This window comes from Centroberyx affinis, unplaced genomic scaffold (assembly GCF_046629955.1).
Source record: "Centroberyx affinis isolate AG114_WGS23_722 - 3 ecotype Tasmania unplaced genomic scaffold, CSIRO-AGI_Caff_v1 ptg000410l_1, whole genome shotgun sequence".
NCBI lineage: Eukaryota > Metazoa > Chordata > Actinopteri > Beryciformes > Berycidae > Centroberyx > Centroberyx affinis.
In genome coordinates this window covers 85,546-104,611 of record NW_027279077.1, presented here as the reverse complement: position 1 = coordinate 104,611, position 19,066 = coordinate 85,546, and the positions used below count along the sequence as shown (strand labels likewise).

The following is a 19,066-nucleotide window of genomic DNA, read 5'->3' as shown; positions in this document are numbered from 1 at the left end:
TCTTTTGTTTTATCATTGACTTAACCACTATGTTGGTTTTTGGTTGTATCTGTAGAAATTCTATGTGGGACCAGGGGTGGGGGAAAATGTAAAAAAAAAAAGAGTCCTTAATGTATATTGTATTTCTGTACCTGTTAAATGAATAAATACATTTATGGAAAAAAAAAGGACAAACTGCAGAGAGAGAAGTGTCTGAAAACTTTCTGAAGGCTGAAGCCAAACCAGAAGCAAAGCTGCCGTTCAAACTGAGCAGACTTTATTAACAGAAACATTATTAACAGAAAACACATTCAACATAAAATCTAATACTAAAACAGAAACAAAAGAGAACCTCCAATAAGCAACTTGAATATCAGATCCACAGACTGGCTGATATGAGCAGAAAGTGCAGAGAACAAATTAAAACCCATGAAGAGTGATGAAGAGTGATATGTTGTCTGTATTCCTCCTCTTCATGCAGCTAATCTAAAGTCTTCGCGGCTCCTACCCTGGACAGCCTGTCCGCCTCCTCGTTGCCATGGTAACCAGCATGACCTGGGATGTGCATCTGGAGGAGACAAGGAAGTGGACGAGGAGAGAGAGAAGGAGAGAGAGAGGAGGAAGAAGCAGAGGAAGGAGACAAGGAAGGAGAGGAAGAGGGAGAGGAGACAAGGAAGGAAAGGAGGAAGCAGAGGAAGGAGACAAGGAAGGAGAGAAAGAGGGAGAGGAGAAAGGAGACAAGGAAGAATAGGAGAAATGAGACAAGGAAGGAAAGGAGGAAGAATAGGAGAAAGGAGACAAGGAAGGAAAGGAGGAAGAAGAGGAGGAGGGAGAGGAGGAAGGAGACAAGGAAGGAGAGGAAGAGGGAGAGGAGAAAGGAGACAAGGGAGAATAGGAGAAAGGAGACAAGGAAGAAAAGGAGAAAGGTGACAAGGAACGAAAGGAGGAAGAATAGGAGAAAGGAGACAAGGAAGGAAAGGAGGAAGAAGAGGAGGAGGGAGAGGAGGAAGGAGACAAGGAAGGAGAGGAAGAGGGAGAGGAGAAAGGAGACAAGGAAGAATAGGAGAAAGGAGACAAGGAAGAATAGGAGAAAGGTGACAAGGAAGGAAAGGAGGAAGGAGAGGAGGAGGAGAGAGATGTTTCGTATTTATTTATAATATTTAGGTTTTCTGGTTTAAAAGACATGAAATCAGATGTTTAGATCAGTGATTCTCAACCTTTTTCATATCAAGGACCCTAATCTAGTCCACATTAGAGCCACAGACCCCCATTTGATGAGATTTTGTCTCTCGGACCCAAATCTGAGAATATTTTTATTGTCAGATTTGATTTTGTCCAGAACTCCATGACTGTCTGTATTGTAGGTAGAGAGATAACAGAGAAACTATAATCAGAACAGTCATTCTTCTACATTCTCTAACTGTGTTAACTTCTTGTAAATTAAATAATGCTGAAGTTTAACAATTCATCAATTTGCTGGGGACCCCCTGGAACCCCCTCAAGGACCCCTGGTGGTCCCCGGACCCCACGTTGAGAACCACTGGTTTAGGTGTTTACCCAGACGACGTCCAGCTCTGCGTTCAGCTTGTCCAGCTTCACAAAGTCTTCTTTGTTGGTGATCTGACCGCCGGACTTCAGCCTCCAGCCGTTCAGCTTCCAGGTTTTCACCCAGCTGGTCACTCCTGCCACACACACACACACACACACACACACACACACACACACACACACACACACACACACACACACACACACACACACACACACACACACACACACACACACACAGAGAGGATGGTCTGGTGTGGGGAAACTCAAACACTTACAGACCCCATGAAACGGCGTCTTTACTTCCTTGAGTCAAAATCAATGGAATATGAGTCACACATTAATCTATACATAATAAAACATACCTTTTAATGCCATTTTACTCTTTTTTTTATGTTATTTTACGAGACAAATCACCGTTTGAATTTCTGTCTTGCTTTTGCTCGTCTTTTATTTTGCTTGAAAATTTTGCTTTTGCTTGTAATTAGTTTAATCCATTTATTTTATGGAAAGTGTTGTATTCTGTGCAGTAGAGTTGGGCGATATGTTAAAATTTCCAACCGGCCACCGTCAGCCCATCAACCGGTGATTGGCGACATATTGGTGCCACTCCCCACACGCCATCTTCAGCAAACAATCTTGGAAGAGCTCGTTGCCAAAAAGAAAACAAAATCCCCTATTTGTGATTATTTTGGTTTTAAACCGGATGAAACCGGCGAGCCGATGGAGCTAAATGAAGTCATTTTCTGTCTTTGCAGACGAGTCCAGACAGACTGAACAGCTCAGACACTCTGAAGAAGAGTGTGATGGTGTCAGATGAAGGAGCCTCCCTCCACTCAGCCTCCAAATCAACAAACAGGTGGGATAACATATTATGCTGTTAAATGATCAGGGTGCACAACTGCACATACAGCTTTTGGTCTAGTTCTCAAATATGATTTATGAATTGACGATGCTTTTCAGCACCGATCGATCAGACAGAAACCGCTAAAGAGGCTTCAGTGTCATTCAGTCACACTGCCTGTTCTGTGAAAGACTCTTCACAAATCAGTCCAACAAGAACGTGTAAATATGGCCCGACTGCAACTGCCAGTTCCTATTCACGCACGTTTTGAATTGCCTTTTACAAGTTAATTATTTACCATTAATTTATCAAAATAAAATGACAAAAATTGCCCAAAAAAAATCAACCGGCGATTGGCTGAGTCCATCGCCGGTTGATTTTTTTTGGGCAATTTTTGTCATTTTATTTTGTTAATTAAGTTAATTATTTGCCATTAATTTATCAAAATAAAATGACAAAAATTGCCCAAAAAAAATCAGCCGGCGATGGACTCAGCTAATCGCCGATAGCCGATATGTTCGTGAGCTCACAAGGTGAAAAAGTCATTTTTCATTTCATGAGGATTTCAAGTTTGAATCAGTTTGTAGATCTCCAACATAAGGAGTAAGCAGCAGGTCAGAGGTCAGAGGTCAGAGGTCAGGGAGCAGGAACTGACCGTTGATGGTGAACTTGCTGTCGGTGTAGAGAACCAACTTCTTGATGTTCTTCTGTTTGGCCTGCTCCAGCGCTCTGCAGGCCGCCTGAGGACAATATTCATATTCATATTAACATACTGTTGTAGTGAGACTGCATGATGTCATCAAAAACAAAAATCACAATCAAAGTTTTTCTTTTTTTTTGCTGATATGGGTTGTGATACAAGTGGATGCATCTTTCTACAGAATTTCAGGACTTTAAAAAAAAAAAAAGTTTAGAAAAAGAATTACAATTTAAAAAGAAAAAGAGGATTGGATGTTATTGGATTTTTATTATGTTATGGGCTTTATTACATCATGGTGAATTATTATGTTTTGGGCAGAAGTCTAATTGTGATTTGAATATGTTTCCAGTAGGGCTGAACAATTAATCGAAATTTTATCAAAATCACAATATGGCCTACTGCAACTTTCAAATCGCAGGAGGTGCAATATTTGTTAAAGGTGAAATGTGTCAAAATATCATTTTAAAGTAAATATTGTGGTGCTGCAGAGATGTCCTGGCCTACACATCATATTCTACAGACTTAAGAAAACATCTTTGTTTGGTACAGATCCCCGCAAAAATCACACCATAATCATTTTAATACGTTTTTCAATGAAAATGAGAATGATGATGTAAAAATGATCATTCCCTCTAATATCGCGAATTATATCGCAATCGCAATATCAGTCAAAATAATCGCAATTAGATATTTTTTCAAAATCGTTCAACTCTAGTTTCCAGAGAACTGAAGCTGGTTAGACTCTGACCTGGATCTCTGCTCTCTGATTGGTCTGTCGTCCCTCCAGACGATCCGCCACGTTTCTGAAATACACAGCATTAATGTCAGATATTCATGTCAGATAGAGCAGATCAATCACTGATCAATCACTGACAGGTCAATCACTTCTGTCCAATAGGAGGTGGAGGAGGAGGAGAGTCACTGGTCCCTGACTAAAACACATCAAACTGCAGACTAACACACTCTGACACTCCCTTTATTGATCTGACCTGATGAAGAGCTTCATGCTCCAAATCCAATCAATAACGTCGATTAAAGGAAACATCCGGCCTCAGATCCTCTTCACTGTTTGATCTCTTCAGTCTGTGAGGTTCAATTCATCCAGGAGTTATTTAGTGATGAAGTTTTGTCATTTACTTTTTGGTGAACCCACTTTCCCTCAACCTGCCTCGACTGCTTCTACTGCAGTTGGTGGTTTCCTACGTTTCCCAGAATGCCTTTCAACAACCTCCAGAGAAGGGGCGGGGACTTGTTGCATCCAGCTGTAGGTTATAAATGTCAGTGGAGAGAGAGAGAGAGAGTGATGTTGAGTGAGAGTTTATCCAGTCTAGAAAGAGTCTCTCCTTCCTGTCTCTCTGCTGCAGTGCATGCTGGTCTCTCTCCTGCTCCTGTGGGTGGAGAAACTGGTCTCTCTCCTCTTCTCTGATGGATCTCTCCCTGTATGATTGTTGAATGTCTCTCGGTGCAAAATGGCGGCTCTAGAAAGAAGCCCTCGCTCTTTGATCCTGAGGTGCCTGAGAGTGACTGCTCAATATCTTTCTTTCTTTCTTTTTTAATGTCATTTTAAATAGTTGTGGAGTGTGTATGTATTTTTTTTCTGTTTTATGTGAAGCACGTTGTATTTGCCTTGTGTATGAAATATGCTATTTAAATAAAGTTTGCCTTGCCTTTGCCTTTTGCACAGCAATGTACAAACTGTGTGTTGTTAGCTCTCTACATGTCACTTATGTCATTTAAAATATCAGCACCATCATCCCCCGTCTGTGTGTTTTGTGTTATGTTGATTTTTTTATGTCTCTACCTGTGCAGGACGTCTGAATATCTGAGTGTACCACAATGTTCATGTCTCGTGTTGCTTTACTTAAAAATAAATCAACTTTAAAATATATTTACACCATGGTCTGGGTGAATACTCGATTCTGATTGGCTGCAGGGTGTCCATTAATGGACACCTACTAAGTAGTTCCAGTGAAACTGTCTGTTCACCATTCTAAATTAATGCGCTGGCTACGCAGCATCAGCCTGTATCTAAAATGAGTAACCATAGCAACAGGGACGCAGTCAAAGCCTCCATTTACAATTTGTATGTTGGTGAAAATCTTGATATTGATTTGGGGACAATGACATGGCTGATAGCTAGCTAGTCTTGTTGTTAAACATACTGTCAAATTATATTTACTGTTTGTTATTGACTTTGAATGTTGCTAGCATAACGTTAGCTTTCTGGCTCCTAGCTGAGCCAAAGGGTTCTATGAGCTGAGCAGACTAGAAATATCTCCTGCTGCCAAGTCCTATCTAAGGTTCGTCCTATTTACTGGAGCAGTGAACAACGTTTCTGTTGCATAAGAAGCTTATGGGACGGTAATGATTGTTCCAGGTATTAGTCAAACCCTCAGGTGTTACCAGGGAAACTGAGTTATGGCTTGTGAAAAACTTTAGATTTTGATTACAAAACGCATGAAAATATAAATTAATGGTCTTATTTTTTTTTCTTCTTTGGCAAGTGACCATGGTATAAGCCGGATAATGCCCTTCGAGGAGTCCATAATCAGGAATTAATGGAAGACGGGGAGGCCAGAACGGACAGTTGCCTCCGCGGAGTCCATTAATTCCTGATTATAGAAACCTCGTGGGGCTTTACCCCTTACATATATCAGGACTGAAGGTGAGGAGTGTGCTGGACTCACAGTGGATGGTTGCGGCCCCAGTAAACTCCGATGCCGGCCCGGGCTCCGCGCTGTCCGTTAGCTGAGCAGCAGCCGTCTGTATAAACCACCACAGAGTCTCCTGGAGGGGCGGAGACACGCTGCTGAGTTCACTGAGCACCGATAAACCAATCACAGTCCGACCGAGGCGATTTTCTGCATTATTTCAGGGTTCATGTAAACAGAGTATCGCATCATGAGGAACCTGATCAACACAGCAGGGTTTTTGCCCAATCTTTTGAATTTTCGCGTTTTGCAAATATCAACGGGTTGGAGATGATCAGGCCGCCCTGATGCGCCTGTGAACAGTTTGGGACGGTTCAGATTTGATTTGTAAACAGCTCACATTACCAGATATTCTGTGCTGAACATCAGTACTGACTGAGACCAGGTCCAGATTTCTCCTCCGATTGCCGAAGGGGAAAACTCCTGTAATCTGAGCTCAGCATTAGTCTGATTTCTTCTTTTTTTTTTTTTACATCTGAGCATGAGCACAAACTTCAGCACAAAATCTAAAGGCGTTTCCATCCCTAATAAATGGAAAGATTGAGCAGAAATCTAGCTGTGTTAACCAGGTTCTGTTACTCTGATTCAGATATTAGACGAAGGTGTTTACATGACAGTTTCAGCAGTATTGCCCAAATCAAAAAACAAAATTATCAGAGAGCATGTAAACACACTCAAAATCAATACTCATGTAAATACATTTATCTGATTATCTTAATTAGGTCTGTACCGATATGAAAACCTCATAGCACGATTACGATTAAAATGATCTCAATATACAATATTATCCCGATGATTATTAATAAGATGAAAACCTTAGAAACAGTACTGTAATATGCTTCAATTACTTAAAAAACGAATTTATCTGATCAATCACCAGACATTTCTCTTTAATGACAGACTGGGTTTTGCGTCTTGTCGACTCATTTCTGCAGTTTCACCATCTTACCCATGTATGTGAACCCGTCTGTGTTTTCTGGAGCCGAGCGACTGTCCTCCTCTGCCTGTTTGACTCGTTTGGCGCTCGGCTCCTCCTCCTCCACCTGTGAGTAGGACCTCTTCTGACCGATGGGGATGTACTCCAGAGGCTCCGGGCCTCTCTTGGGAAGCAGAGCGAGCGCCGCCTCGCCGCTCGGAGCTTCTGAAGCCCAAAACACAAACCGGTCACCGGCCGTTTTCCTCAAATGAAAACGCAGAAATGTGTAGAGGCAGAAAACAGCTGAGGGATTTTAGCTGTGTAGATTCATCAGTGCCTACAGCCAGCTGCACTGATTACAAAACACTGTCAATGATGAAATAGCATCTACATGTTGTTCCAAATATAAAAAGCAGTTTTGAGAAATACAACACATTCCTATCAGTCTGATTGCCATGGGGAAAAAACAGTCATAACTCAAGTCTAACCTGGGAGAAGGTGGCTAACACTGGCTCAAAATAAGTCAGTCTTAATGTTTTTTCTATTGTATCTCAACTGCAAACACTCAGTACATCGCAAGAAAAAACATTTATTACAACAACTAAACACTGGTCTTTTTTTCGGATTCCAGAAATGTTTTTCTGACCGACACCAAAATCATCTCATCGTCCTTTTTTCCCCACTGATGAATTTTTTTCATAGTCATACTGATACTGTACTGAACCATAGTACTGATACTGAACCATAGTACTGATACTGAACCATAGTACTGATACTATAGTACTGATACTGAACCACAGTACTGATACTGAACCACAGTACTGACACTGAACCGTAGTACTGATACTGAACCATAGTACTGATACTATAGTACTGATACTGAACTGTAGTACTGATACTGAACCACAGTACTGATACTGAACTGTAACTGAACTATAGTACTGATACTGAACTACAGTACTGATACTGAACTGTAGTACTGATACTGAACCGTAGTACTGATACTGAACCGTAGTACTGATACTGAACTTTAGTACTGGATGTTTGGACCAGCGTACCGTTCTTCACCTCTGGGACCGGACAGGGGTCGACTCCTCTGACGAACGCCCACGCATCTTTCTCTGAGGCAAACTTCTTATAAGTGGATTTTGGAAACTTGTCCACCTGGCTCTTACACTCGTCCCTAAATCACAGAGAAAAACAGGAAACTAATCATTAGCTTTCTTATAAACAGGGTTCCTGTACATTTTCTCATCTCAAAATTCGTCAGACGTTTTCCATAAGTTATTTTCTTGACTGGATTAGAAGTGTTCAGTGTGATGTTTGATTATAGTGGCTGGGCAACTATACTACTTCACTCTATTGCTGAACATTACAAAAGTTTAAAGTATACTAAAGTATACTACAACTACATAAAATGTGTACACTGGTGAAAAGGGGTTGAACATCAATCATTTCTCAATTTGTAACCTTTTTTTAAGCAATTCCTAAACTTTTTAAGAACATTTCTTACTTTTCACAGCTTTCCTAGGCCTGTGAATGAAAAAGTCTTGTATAGAGAGACAATCATGCTAAATTCAATAAAAAAAAATCCGTCAATTTAATTTGTCAGCATTTGATTTCAATAATCTCATCTCTTACAGTTGGTTTACACCAATACCGCCTGTGTATTTTGGTGGAAGAAGACGGTAGTAAAAGTAAAAGTTGGAATTTTGTTGGCAAAAAGCTGTGTTCAGTGTATTGGACCTATGCCGAATAGAAGAGCGGATCCTTATGATTCGTAAAATGTCTTAAGTCATGTTCCAACAGGAATTTGCTTTTGCCGATAACAAGAGAACACCAAACTCCCTACATATCTGAATGCAGTTTGGCACATCATTGCCGCCATAGAAGAGAACGTCACTGCGGGGCCAACGATCCCCAGTGTCCGTGCAAAAAAACTGACGTTCTACACAAGCCATGAGCCGCCTCACCAGGTTTTGTAGACTCCGGGTTTGAATCCTTTCCTCACGGCGTAGAAGAACTTCCCCTTCGCCATGTCGTCGGCAGCGATGCAGACTGTCCGGCGGACTACACTGTAAAGACCAGTCAGCCTCCTCAGCATCACTCAGACCAGAAACCCCCGAAACCTGGAGGTGCCTAGCATGGTGGTGTTGATTTAAAGACAACAAACCCCGCTCGCCTGGTCAATGTTTCTGCTATTAAACTATGGCGACCTGGAGTTCAACAGTGCAGTATACACACCTACTTTACACTGAGCTAGCAACGTTAGCTGCTAGCTAGCTTGTTAGGATGCAGCAAGCTCTCTGAATCTCAGAAAGCTCCCAAACGCCATAAAATATATTCTCTATAAACATCAGAACACCATACTCTCTGCTATACCTTTCTAGATAAGTGTCCAAAATAAAACGTTTGTTTGACTTTGAGTAAATTCTTGCACCAAACGCTAAGAAAACAATAAAACTATTATTGACATGTACAACACTTCCCTGTTGTTCTCATGATCGCCAACGGGTTAATAAACTCTCGCGATGTTCCTATGACTCCCAACGTGGGTCAATACAACTCTCGCGATGTGGCCATGGGTTCCCATCGCAGATTAATGCAACTCTCGCGATGTTCCGGCCTCTTCCCTGGCCGTCGTTGACTGAGGTTGGTCGTGACATTTTTCACAGTGCTGCCGATTCTGTGTCTAACTATGCCTTAACAACGTTAAAGTGTTATATTTTTATATCGTAATGCATCTTAAGCCACTGATGCCTTAGATTGTTTAGTTTGTGGCGGCGGATGGCCGTTTTATTTAACAAAATGAAGCGTAGTAGAGTAGCTGGGGTGAGTATCGGTTCCTATGAGAGGAGCGGTTAGCGGGCCGTGCATGTGTTCACATAGCAGCTACACAGTGACAGGAGAAGATTACCTTCAGCTGAATACATTTAGTCCTGTATAGGAGTCGTTTTCTGTTAAATATAACTCTATTCGATAAGTTACCATACTTGTGCTAGCCACTGCTAACTAGCCAGTGAAACCCAGGCAGTGATAGACAGGAGCAGGCTAGCTTAGCTAACGTTAGCTGGGTTGTAAGGTAAACTGAGCCCTACTTGTGCTAACCTTCAGTGGCAGCTTGTTGACTTGGAAACTGGTGTTTAAAGTTACTTCAATCAGTCGCTGCGTGTGTGAGCCTCACCTGTTCGTTTTTAACACAACCGGTTTTTCCTTTATCCATGTAGCTACTCCAGGTTAGCTTTGAACGTGTCAGATAGGCTTAGCTTTAGCCTAGCGCGGGTCATGCTGGTTTGAAGGAGCCTTGTTAGGAGTATTGTTAACCCAGGATGTGTTAGAGATGCCAGGCTGCTCATGTGTGTAACCCACATGTCTGTTTGTTGTGCAGACACAAGGCCATGTTCAGTACCAGCGCCAAAATCGTGAAGCCGAATGGCGAAAAGCCAGACGAGTTTGAGTCTGGGATCTCCCAGGTAAGAGCCAGGTTACAGTCTCAATATTAAAGTTCAGTTAATATGCTTCAGTAGTTTGTAATCCTGGTCCATGGAGGACCAGGAGTCTGTTGGCTTCCTACTCTACTACTACTTATTTCACTAGTTGGTGAATGATAATTGCTGATTGAGAAGTGTGACAGGAATTATTGTGAGAGACTTTTTGATAGAAATCCAGATGTGACAGTATATATATCCACATGACATGATGCCTGTTCCCTGCAGGCTCTCCTCGAGCTGGAGATGAACTCCGACCTGAAGGCTCAGCTGAGGGAGCTGAACATCACTGCAGCAAAGGTACGAGGCTGAAAACTAGCATCTACTTATTGCTGTTACTTATATAAACCTGCCTCTGGAGTTCATGAACAGTTAAGCATCAGTATGAGCCTGTGTGGAGTCTGGTGACGCTAGAACATCTGAAATCTAAAAGTTATAAAATAGTTACAGGTAATTGCCATATGAATTTGTCACTCTGCCAAAATGGATATTGGGAGAGTCTGAGTGCTGGTGGTGTAATGCTGGTCAGCTTGTCCTGAACTCCTGTAAAGACGTGTTTGGAAAAATAAACTTGTCTTCCTTGATGAAAAATGGGTTTAACGTCTTGTAAAAATGCTCCGTGGCTAATTATTGTGTGCAGTTATCCATCAGTAGTGAACTTGTTCAGTAGTTTTACCTCAGTGGTTCTCAGTCCTCGTCCTCAGGAAGCAGAGGACTGATGGGTTTCTGTCCTGCCAGCTAGTTAATTACAGTTAATTGACTTCACCTTGTATCTCAGGTGTGAATCATTCCCTGGTTAGATGGCTGGATTTGAAAACCAGCAGGACTTCGGGTCTGAGGACCTGGGATTGAGAACCTCTGATGTACCTGAACTAGGGCTGGGCGATAATTCAGTATTGTCATATATCATATATCAGATTAAATTATGATATTCTAACATTGTGATAAGCAATTCTGTTGTCTAAATTAATGACACCAAGCATATATAAACTCAAATTTCTTACAAAATTACATGTGCCATATTTTAGGGAATATCATTTGACTGCAACAGACCTCAACTGGTTTATTTCACATACATGAGCAAATATCGTGACATAATACTGAAAAACGTCCCTTTGATTATCATGATATATACTTTATTCATATCGCCCGGCCCTCCAGGGTGTTTAATGTGACCTCTGACCCGACGTGGGCACCCAGCAGCTGCCTGGCTGCTGGCTCTGTCCTGGTGGCGTATGGGAGCGTAGCTCTTTGTGACGTACAGTCCCGTTCCACAACGTCGGAGAGAAAGCTCCGTCCCCGGCCGCCCGGCCGGCGAGGACGGGCCGCCTGTATATTCCTACAACTTCCCAGAGTCCTTTGGGCCGTGACTGGGGAGACAAACCATGCAGTGCACAAACTGAACCGTCTGTCAGGGGGGTCAAGTGTTGAATGTTTTTCACTATTCATTCTCAAAATGTCATAAGCGTGAGTTAGAGTTGTACTGAACCACAAACGGATCTTAAATCATCCAGCCTGGCTCTGGAAACAGTCATGTTTGGGTTTTTAAGATTTTGGAAATTTACAAAGTTTGGGAAAAGTATTGAAAGTTTCTGTAATGTTTCTCTCCATCAGTCACATTTGACTGATTTTGACTGTTAAAATGTTACAGACTTGAGTTAAAATGTTACTGAACCACTGGGAACATGTATAGTGATGTCTGGGTCTTGAAGATTTTGGAAATTTGACTAGTCTAGGAAAAGTGTTTAAAATGTTTCTCTACGCAGTAGGGCTGGACGATATGGTCGAAATCAATATCACGATAATCATAAGGATTTTTTTTATATTGATATATATGACGATATGGCTCACATAAGCAAAATCACATTAAATAATCAAATTAATGTTCATCATATTGAACTGAATGGTAATGTTTGGTGTGATGTCAAACTAAACTGAAATTTTCACATATTCCTACCATACTTCATTTTGTCTGAGTTTCTAAATAAAATTAGCTTCTTATCAGTTCAGACAAAATTCAGACGCTTTACTCACAGCAGGAAAATAATTTTTTTGTATTGGTAAATCCTGAAATTCACCAGACATTTTTACTATTTTAGCAGCCAGATAGATGTTTAGAACAGGACTCAAGGTGATAGTTACCTGTAGAGTTGACTAACTTGGCAGACAAACATTTCCCAGTGTTGGTCTGGTCACCCTCTGGGAGAAGGAACACACCTGGCTGCCTCTGTACAGATGTTCACCTGTTTCTTCCCGTCCTTCTGAACCCGTTCTCCTCTCAGGAAATCGAGGTCGGTGGCAGCAGGAAAGCCATCATCATCTTCGTTCCCGTTCCTCAGCTGAAGTCCTTCCAGAAGATTCAGGTGCGGCTCGTGAGGGAGCTGGAGAAGAAGTTCAGCGGGAAACACGTTGTCTTCATCGCACAGGTGAGGAAGAGGAGGAGGAGGGGAGAATACTGAAGTCACACTGTTGACTACTTCAGTTTAAAGTTGGTTTCAGATGGGAAGTGTTTTTGTTCTGTGGTTTCCTCTGTGTTCCACTGCTAGAGAACATGTGGAAATTAAAATCAGCTTTGTAATTTAGTCTTACTATCATATAAAACTAATAAGTGCCATCCAGATGCTATAGAAGTAATGATTTTATTATGATTTTAAAAAACATTTTAGCAGTACAATCTCAACTTGAAACATAACAGATATGAGACAAACCTAGAGTTATCCCTCCAAACTCCACAGCTGTATTAAATAACATTAAATATCGGTGTGTTTCAGCTGGATTCCTCCAAAATGTGTCTTGGTAAAATGAGATGTTAATGTTTAGGATTTGGTCCGTTTTGAATAAAAACACAATATCGCCCTGGACTGCAGATCTGTCACTGCATGTTGGATAAATCTCAACATTTTATTTCTGAAGTGCAGCCTCACTTTAGTCTGAGACGATCTGCCAGGTTCAGTCAGTCCAGTAAACAAACTGGGGAGTTAGACGAACTCGTATTACATCATCAGCTGTAGAAGAGAGAGAAGAAAAGAAAGATACGATAAGAGATTCGTTAGATTCAGAGCTTAACGAATCCGGGTGTTTTACCAACTTGGAACCGTTTCCATTAACGGAACCCAACCCCACCTGTCAGTCAAATTTGTAGTTTTTGCAGTGTCTTAATATAGGGTTAGACTGTTGTATGGGGTCAATTTAAAAAAAAAAAAAAAAAAAATCAGATATGATGCAGTTTGATTACAGATTTACTGTAGAATTGATCAATACTACACTGGTTGCCTATGGAAAAGCCTTAAATTGAAATGATTCTAATGAGACACTTTGATCAGATTGAGAGAGAAATCAGTGGAGAGTTTTAGTGTCCCATGATGCTCTAAATGTCTGAGGCTTTTCCCCCCTGACAAGAAGAAAATCCTGAATACTTGGCATTTTTACCATGGACATTTTCAGTTTCCATAGACAATGTCAATCCAAAAACATCAGTATGTATTAATCAGTATGACAGAATGTGTTAGTGTTGTTTTCTGTGTTTAATTCTCCATATGAGTCGAACCCGACCTCTGACCTCTGACCCGACGTGGGCACCCAGCAGCTGCCTGGCTGCTGGCTCTGTCCTGGTGGTGTATGGGAGCGTAGCTCTTTGTGACGTACAGTCCCGTTCCACAACGTCGGAGAGAAAGCTCCGTCCCCGGCCGCCCGGCCGGCGAGGACGGGCCGCCTGTATATTCCTACAACTTCCCAGAGTCCTTTGGGCCGTGACTGGGGAGACAAACCATGCAGTGCACAATATTTAATATCAGGGTTCGACTATGAGTTTATGAAGCACACCAGTCAAAAGTTTGGACACACAACATTTTTCTTTATTTTTTTACTATTTTCCACATTTCAGAATAACAGTAAAGACTCAAAACTATGAAATAACACAAATGGAATTATGCAGCGACCAAAAAAGTGTTAAACAAATCAAAACTATCTTATATTTTAGATTCTTATCCTTGATGGAAAGGCAAAGGCTTTGGGAAGAAATTCATACATAGGATCAACTTCACTATTTATATTTGACTAAGAAACTCATTTCAAGCATTGAAGCAGAAGACTGTAGATTAGAATGACTTTGAACAGTCAATCAGGTGGGTCCAGACTGTTGACTGGTAGTGTGTGATATTGATATTTTTGGATGCAGTTATCGGTAGCTGGTGTTCAGTATCTTGTAATTTGACCATTTTCATGCCAAGAGTGCAAATATTTGTGTTTCCAACCAGAGTTTTCTTCTTGTCAGGGGGGAAAAGCCTCTGAAACAGAATTTAGAGCATCATGTAACATTAAAACTATTGGAAATCATAATATTGTAATGGTTTTAGGCAGGATGAGGGTTAGCAGAAATTATGAATATAAAGGGGAACCTCCATCATATCAGCACTGACTGGCTGATACTCAGTATTGATATCCAGTATTGGCCCGATATTTCAGTCTAAACCTTGTTAATGTGGTTCAGGAATCTGTTCCTGGACTGCTTCTCAGTTAGTCATGCTTGTATGTTTGTCTTGATGCTTCCTTGTCCTGGTAGGTCTCTCTCCTTCCTGGTAGGTCTCTCTCCTGACAGATCTTCATGTCAGCAGATCTATCTGGTTTTTGATTAAATGTTAACTGATCGTTGTTGTTGTTGTTGTCTTCCAGAGGAGAATCCTGCCCAAACCCACCAGGAAAAGCCGCACAAAGAATAAGCAGAAGCGTCCCAGGAGGTGAGTGAAGCGTCTGATGGAGACGGCTGCTGGTTTTCACTCCCACCGAACACTGCAGCAGCTTTCAGGGGGTTTACAGTCCTGGAAATGTCTTAACCCTCCAGACCCCAGTAGCATTCAAGACTGTTGCTGCAGTTCAGTGGGAATTCTCACTTAAATCAGCATTTTCTTGCTCATTCCAAACAAACTGCTATATCTCAAAAAGAAATTGACGATCACAAGTTTTTCCATTTAAGAAAAAAACACAACTTTCCCTTTTTAATTTGGTACCAAATACATGGCAAGGTGATTCAGGGCGTCTCCTTACTTCAGTGTGAACATTCACAGTATGACAACAAAACAGATCCTTCCTATCTTGGCTAACGATAAGCTTTCAAAATCCATACGAAACCTCCAGCGCCTCAACCCACACAGTAATAAGATCAGACTGTAATAGTCGACAAACAAATATGGAAAAATTTGCCAAACTTAACGTTATATGGATAAAAGTCGCCCCAACCCGGTCAGTCCTATATAAAACAAAGCTGATAACTTGATTTTCAGTTTTTGGGTACATTTTAAACGATTTAAAAATGACGGGTGCTATGGGGTCTAGAGGGTTAAACTGCACTAAAACTTAAAACAGTCTTGAATACAGTTAAATGAAATCATCTGGCCTGCCCCGCCCCCCGACATCGACATATACGTAGGTTTGGGATCAATGATATGTGTGATGTTGATTGGTTGACAAGGATGTATTCGATCGCCCGGCCCTCCAGTGTGTTTTAACTGTCTGACCTCTGACCTCTGACCCGACGTGGGCACCCAGCAGCTGCCTGGCTGCTGGCTCTGTCCTGGTGGCGTATGGGAGCGTAGCTCTTTGTGACGTACAGTCCCGTTCCACAACGTCGGAGAGAAAGCTCCGTCCCCGGCCGCCCGGCCGGCGAGGACGGGCCGCCTGTATATTCCTACAACTTCCCAGAGTCCTTTGGGCCGTGACTGGGGAGACAAACCATGCAGTGCACAAACTGAACCGTCTGTCAGGGGGGTCAAGTAGACCTGGGGTTCGACTGATATCTGGGCCGATACTGGACTTCTGTTAACATGGGATCTGGTCCGGATGGATATGATGCAGCTTCTGATGCTTTTCTGCTTGAATATTTCTAATTTTTACCATGAAAACCTTCAAATTTAAACACATTCAGTATCCATTGACAGTGTCAGTCTAAAAATATCAGTGGAACCCCAGTTATATTGATCACACGAAACTAAAGAACATGCAATGTGAAGTAGGGCTGCAACTATCGATTATTTTCTCGATTAATCGATTAGTTGTTCGGTCTATAAAATGTCAGAAAATGGTGAAGAATGTGGATCAGTGTTTCCCAAAGCCCAAGATGACGTCCTCAAATGTCTTATTTTGTCTTTTTAGGTGGCGATTAATTTAATAGTTGACAACTAATCGATTAATCGTTGCAGCTCTAATGTGAAGCACATTGAATTTGCCTTGTGTATGATATAAACGTTTACCTTGCCTCTAAGTCAGCTTCCTGTATAGATGTTCAGTCTGAATGTAACGTCTGTGTTGGCTCCGCCCCCAGCCGTACTCTGACCGCGGTCCACGACGCCATCTTGGAGGACCTGGTGTTCCCCAGTGAGATCGTGGGAAAGAGGATCCGGGTCAAACTGGACAGCAGCCGGCTCATCAAGGTCCACCTGGACAAGGCTCAGCAGAACAACGTGGAACACAAAGTCAGTAGACCGTCTGTGGCTGCAGGGAACCGGGTTCTTCTGTGTGTGTTGCTGACGTGGGGTCAGTTTGGCGTAGAGGTGCACTGATGATGAAGCTTCAGATACGACACTTTAACCATCTGCTGAGGGGAAATAAAACACCTTAATGATCAGAGGGGAAATGTGGCGATTCGTCCTCAAACAGCCAGTGAGAAGTTTTTCAGTGCTTTGATGTTTTCATCAAATGAAACGCTTGTTCCTGTAGGAGATTTGTAATCAATAGGCCAACACCAGGCAGCATGCATCAATGTTACTGAGTGCCAATCAGATTGATTCTCACATTTTAAAATGAAGCTTGGAGTCGGTTCTGTAGACCTGCTGTCAGTGCATCTCTACTGAAACATGATCACCATCTGGTGAAATGTCCTCATGATCATCAGTCCTGATGGTTTTGTCTGAGTGATTTGATTCTACATTTTGCATCTGAACCTCTTGGCTGCTTGATTTTCTCAAAGCAGCTTATTACACGGCTACTTAAGGCATGAATAATTTGACAAAATATTGATTCAAAATTATTTCATTACACGCTTCTGTAGTCTAGTCATGTTTGTTTATATCACAAGCATGTCTCAAAGGACTTACTATACCATCATATACATGTCATACAAGCAAACATGTAATCTCCAGCTTCCAGCAGGAGTCTTTAGTAAAAAGCAGTTAATGTCTTCTGCCACAAGGTGGCGCCACTTAAATTAATTGGAAATGTTTAAAAATCTGCCATAAATTAATTGGAAATTTACAAAATCTGCCTGACTATTGACTGATATGTTGACATATGAAACAGCCTGTTGTTCAGAAATAACAGACCTCAGAGCGCCTTCATCGGCCAATCAGAAGCGAGTATTAAAGCCGTGTAGTAGCTGTGACCTCTGACCCGACGTGGGCACCCAGCAGCTGCCTGGCTGCTGGCTCTGTCCTGGTGGCGTATGGGAGCGTAGCTCTTTGTGACGTACAGTCCCGTTCCACAACGTCGGAGAGAAAGCTCCGTCCCCGGCCGCCCGGCCGGCGAGGACGGGCCGCCTGTATATTCCTACAACTTCCCAGAGTCCTTTGGGCCGTGACTGGGGAGACAAACCATGCAGTGCACAAACCCAACAGTCTGTCAGTTGATTGATTTTCACTTTGGATGCTCAGTATGTCACAGGCTTGAGTTAGAGTAGTACTGAACCACAAGCAGATCTTAAATCATCCAGCCTGGCTCTGGAAACAGTCGTCTGGGTTTTTAAGATTTTGGAAATTTACAAAGTTTGGGAAAAGTATTGAAAGTTTCTGTAATGTTTCTCTACACAGGGAAAATGTCTTGATATTCTGTAACTGAAACTAAACAAAACTCTGCTTTACTCACAGCAGGAAAATCAGTTTTTTGTGTTGGTAAATCCTGAAATTCACCAGACCGGGCCGCCTGTATATTTCTACAACTTCCCAGAGTCCTTTGGGCCGTGACTGGGGACACAAACCATGCAGTGCACAAACTGAACTGTCTGTCAGACTGTTGAAATGTCATTAAAGCCGTTGGTTTGAGGTAAAACCGGGGTTCGACTGATATCTGGACCAGATCCCACTTATTAAAGTGGGATCTGGTCCGATATCTGGGCCGATACTGGACCAGATCCCACTTATTAACGTGGGATCTGGTCCAGTCTGATCTGATTCTGTATTGATTGTAGAAGTGATCAATACTACACTGGTTGTCTATGGGAAAACCTGAACTGATTCTAATGAGACACTTTGATCAGATTCCACACAAGGATGATAATGTTAATTATTATCCTGGATTCAGTGGAGAGTTTTATGTCCCATAATCTAATTTTTTCAGAGGCTTTTATCTCCCTGACAAGAATGATCCTGAGTACTTGTCATTTTTACCGTGAACATTTAAAATTTTAAACTCATTCAGTATTTATAGACACCAGAACTGTCAGTCAAACCCCAGTTATCATCGTCCTGACAGTGAGTCTGTATGAAAAGCTTCCTGCTCCTCAGTGTTGAACCTGGTGTTTGTGTTGCAGGTGGAGACGTTCTCTGGTGTCTACAAGAAGCTCACAGGCAAAGACGTCATTTTTGAATTCCCAGAATTCCAGCTGTAAACTGCAGATGACAAAATAAATTTGTTTACTGTCTTTCTGGTTGTTTCTTGTCCTTCCTGCTTCATCCTGTGGGAAAATAAAAAGCCTGAGAGGAGGAGAGTCAAACAGAAGAGACGTTTTATATGAACTGCACCTCCTGATTGTTAATGTGATCACAAGCAGTGGGATTGATGATTTGTGGAATAAGTATTTTATTTCACACATACATACTCGCATATTATAGTGAAACGTAGTGTTGCATTGCAAAATTTAGACACATGAATGAACATCTGAACAAACATTGTACC

General features: G+C 41.8%; 2 protein-coding genes and 4 non-coding genes across 12 annotated transcripts; 5 read left to right on the top strand and 1 right to left on the bottom strand.

The window, feature by feature from the left end:
• Positions 1-218: 218 nt before the first annotated feature.
• rnaseh1 (ribonuclease H1) lies at positions 219-9,200 on the bottom strand. 7 transcript variants are annotated; one of them, XM_071516605.1, is made up of 9 exons: positions 8,672-9,200; positions 7,776-7,881; positions 7,187-7,200; positions 6,732-6,913; positions 5,759-5,858; positions 3,820-3,874; positions 3,027-3,111; positions 1,537-1,661; positions 219-547 (listed from the first exon to the last, which is right to left on the bottom strand). In XM_071516605.1, exons 1-9 carry the CDS (start codon positions 8,800-8,802, stop codon positions 461-463), a joined length of 885 nt encoding a protein of 294 aa, XP_071372706.1. In that variant the 5' UTR covers positions 8,803-9,200; the 3' UTR covers positions 219-460. The 7 variants fall into 7 exon arrangements, with proteins under 7 accessions (XP_071372706.1, XP_071372702.1, XP_071372705.1 ...); XM_071516606.1 differs by lacking the exon at positions 7,187-7,200 and having other exon boundaries at positions 221-547; positions 6,732-6,923; positions 7,757-7,881; positions 8,672-8,773; positions 9,081-9,098; XM_071516601.1 differs by lacking the exon at positions 7,187-7,200 and having other exon boundaries at positions 220-547; positions 6,732-6,920; positions 7,736-7,881.
• Positions 9,201-9,311: 111 nt separating this feature from the next.
• rps7 (ribosomal protein S7) lies at positions 9,312-18,812 on the top strand. Its single transcript, XM_071516607.1, has 7 exons — positions 9,312-9,350; positions 10,087-10,171; positions 10,415-10,486; positions 12,469-12,612; positions 14,858-14,922; positions 16,503-16,653; positions 18,702-18,812. The coding sequence occupies exons 2-7, from the start codon at positions 10,097-10,099 to the stop codon at positions 18,777-18,779; spliced, it is 585 nt and encodes a 194-aa protein (XP_071372708.1). The 5' UTR covers positions 9,312-9,350; positions 10,087-10,096; the 3' UTR covers positions 18,780-18,812.
• Positions 11,370-11,586, top strand: LOC139641934 (small nucleolar RNA SNORA73 family). Its single transcript, XR_011694995.1, has one exon. It is a non-coding gene; the product is annotated as a small nucleolar RNA SNORA73 family (small nucleolar RNA).
• LOC139641935 (small nucleolar RNA SNORA73 family) lies at positions 13,753-13,969 on the top strand. Its single transcript, XR_011694996.1, has one exon. It is a non-coding gene; the product is annotated as a small nucleolar RNA SNORA73 family (small nucleolar RNA).
• LOC139641933 (small nucleolar RNA SNORA73 family) lies at positions 15,714-15,930 on the top strand. The gene has a single exon (XR_011694994.1). It is a non-coding gene; the product is annotated as a small nucleolar RNA SNORA73 family (small nucleolar RNA).
• Positions 17,567-17,783, top strand: LOC139641932 (small nucleolar RNA SNORA73 family). Its single transcript, XR_011694993.1, has one exon. It is a non-coding gene; the product is annotated as a small nucleolar RNA SNORA73 family (small nucleolar RNA).
• Positions 18,813-19,066: the final 254 nt, after the last annotated feature.

Excerpts from the sequence above, each read along its gene's own strand:
- rnaseh1 (XM_071516601.1), bottom strand. The coding sequence starts at position 8,802 with ATGCTGAGGAGGCTGACTGGTCTTTACAGTGTAGTCCGCCGGACAGTC. Across the intron at positions 3,875-5,758 it reads TGGGGCCGCAACCATCCACT|AAACGTGGCGGATCGTCTGG; the intron begins GTGAGTCCAGCA and ends TGTGTATTTCAG. Across the intron at positions 548-1,536 it reads CAGAGCTGGACGTCGTCTGG|ATGCACATCCCAGGTCATGC; the intron begins GTAAACACCTAA and ends TGTCTCCTCCAG.
- rps7 (XM_071516607.1), top strand. The coding sequence starts at position 10,097 with ATGTTCAGTACCAGCGCCAAAATCGTGAAGCCGAATGGCGAAAAGCCA. Across the intron at positions 10,172-10,414 it reads TTGAGTCTGGGATCTCCCAG|GCTCTCCTCGAGCTGGAGAT; the intron begins GTAAGAGCCAGG and ends TGTTCCCTGCAG. Across the intron at positions 14,923-16,502 it reads AAGCAGAAGCGTCCCAGGAG|CCGTACTCTGACCGCGGTCC; the intron begins GTGAGTGAAGCG and ends CTCCGCCCCCAG.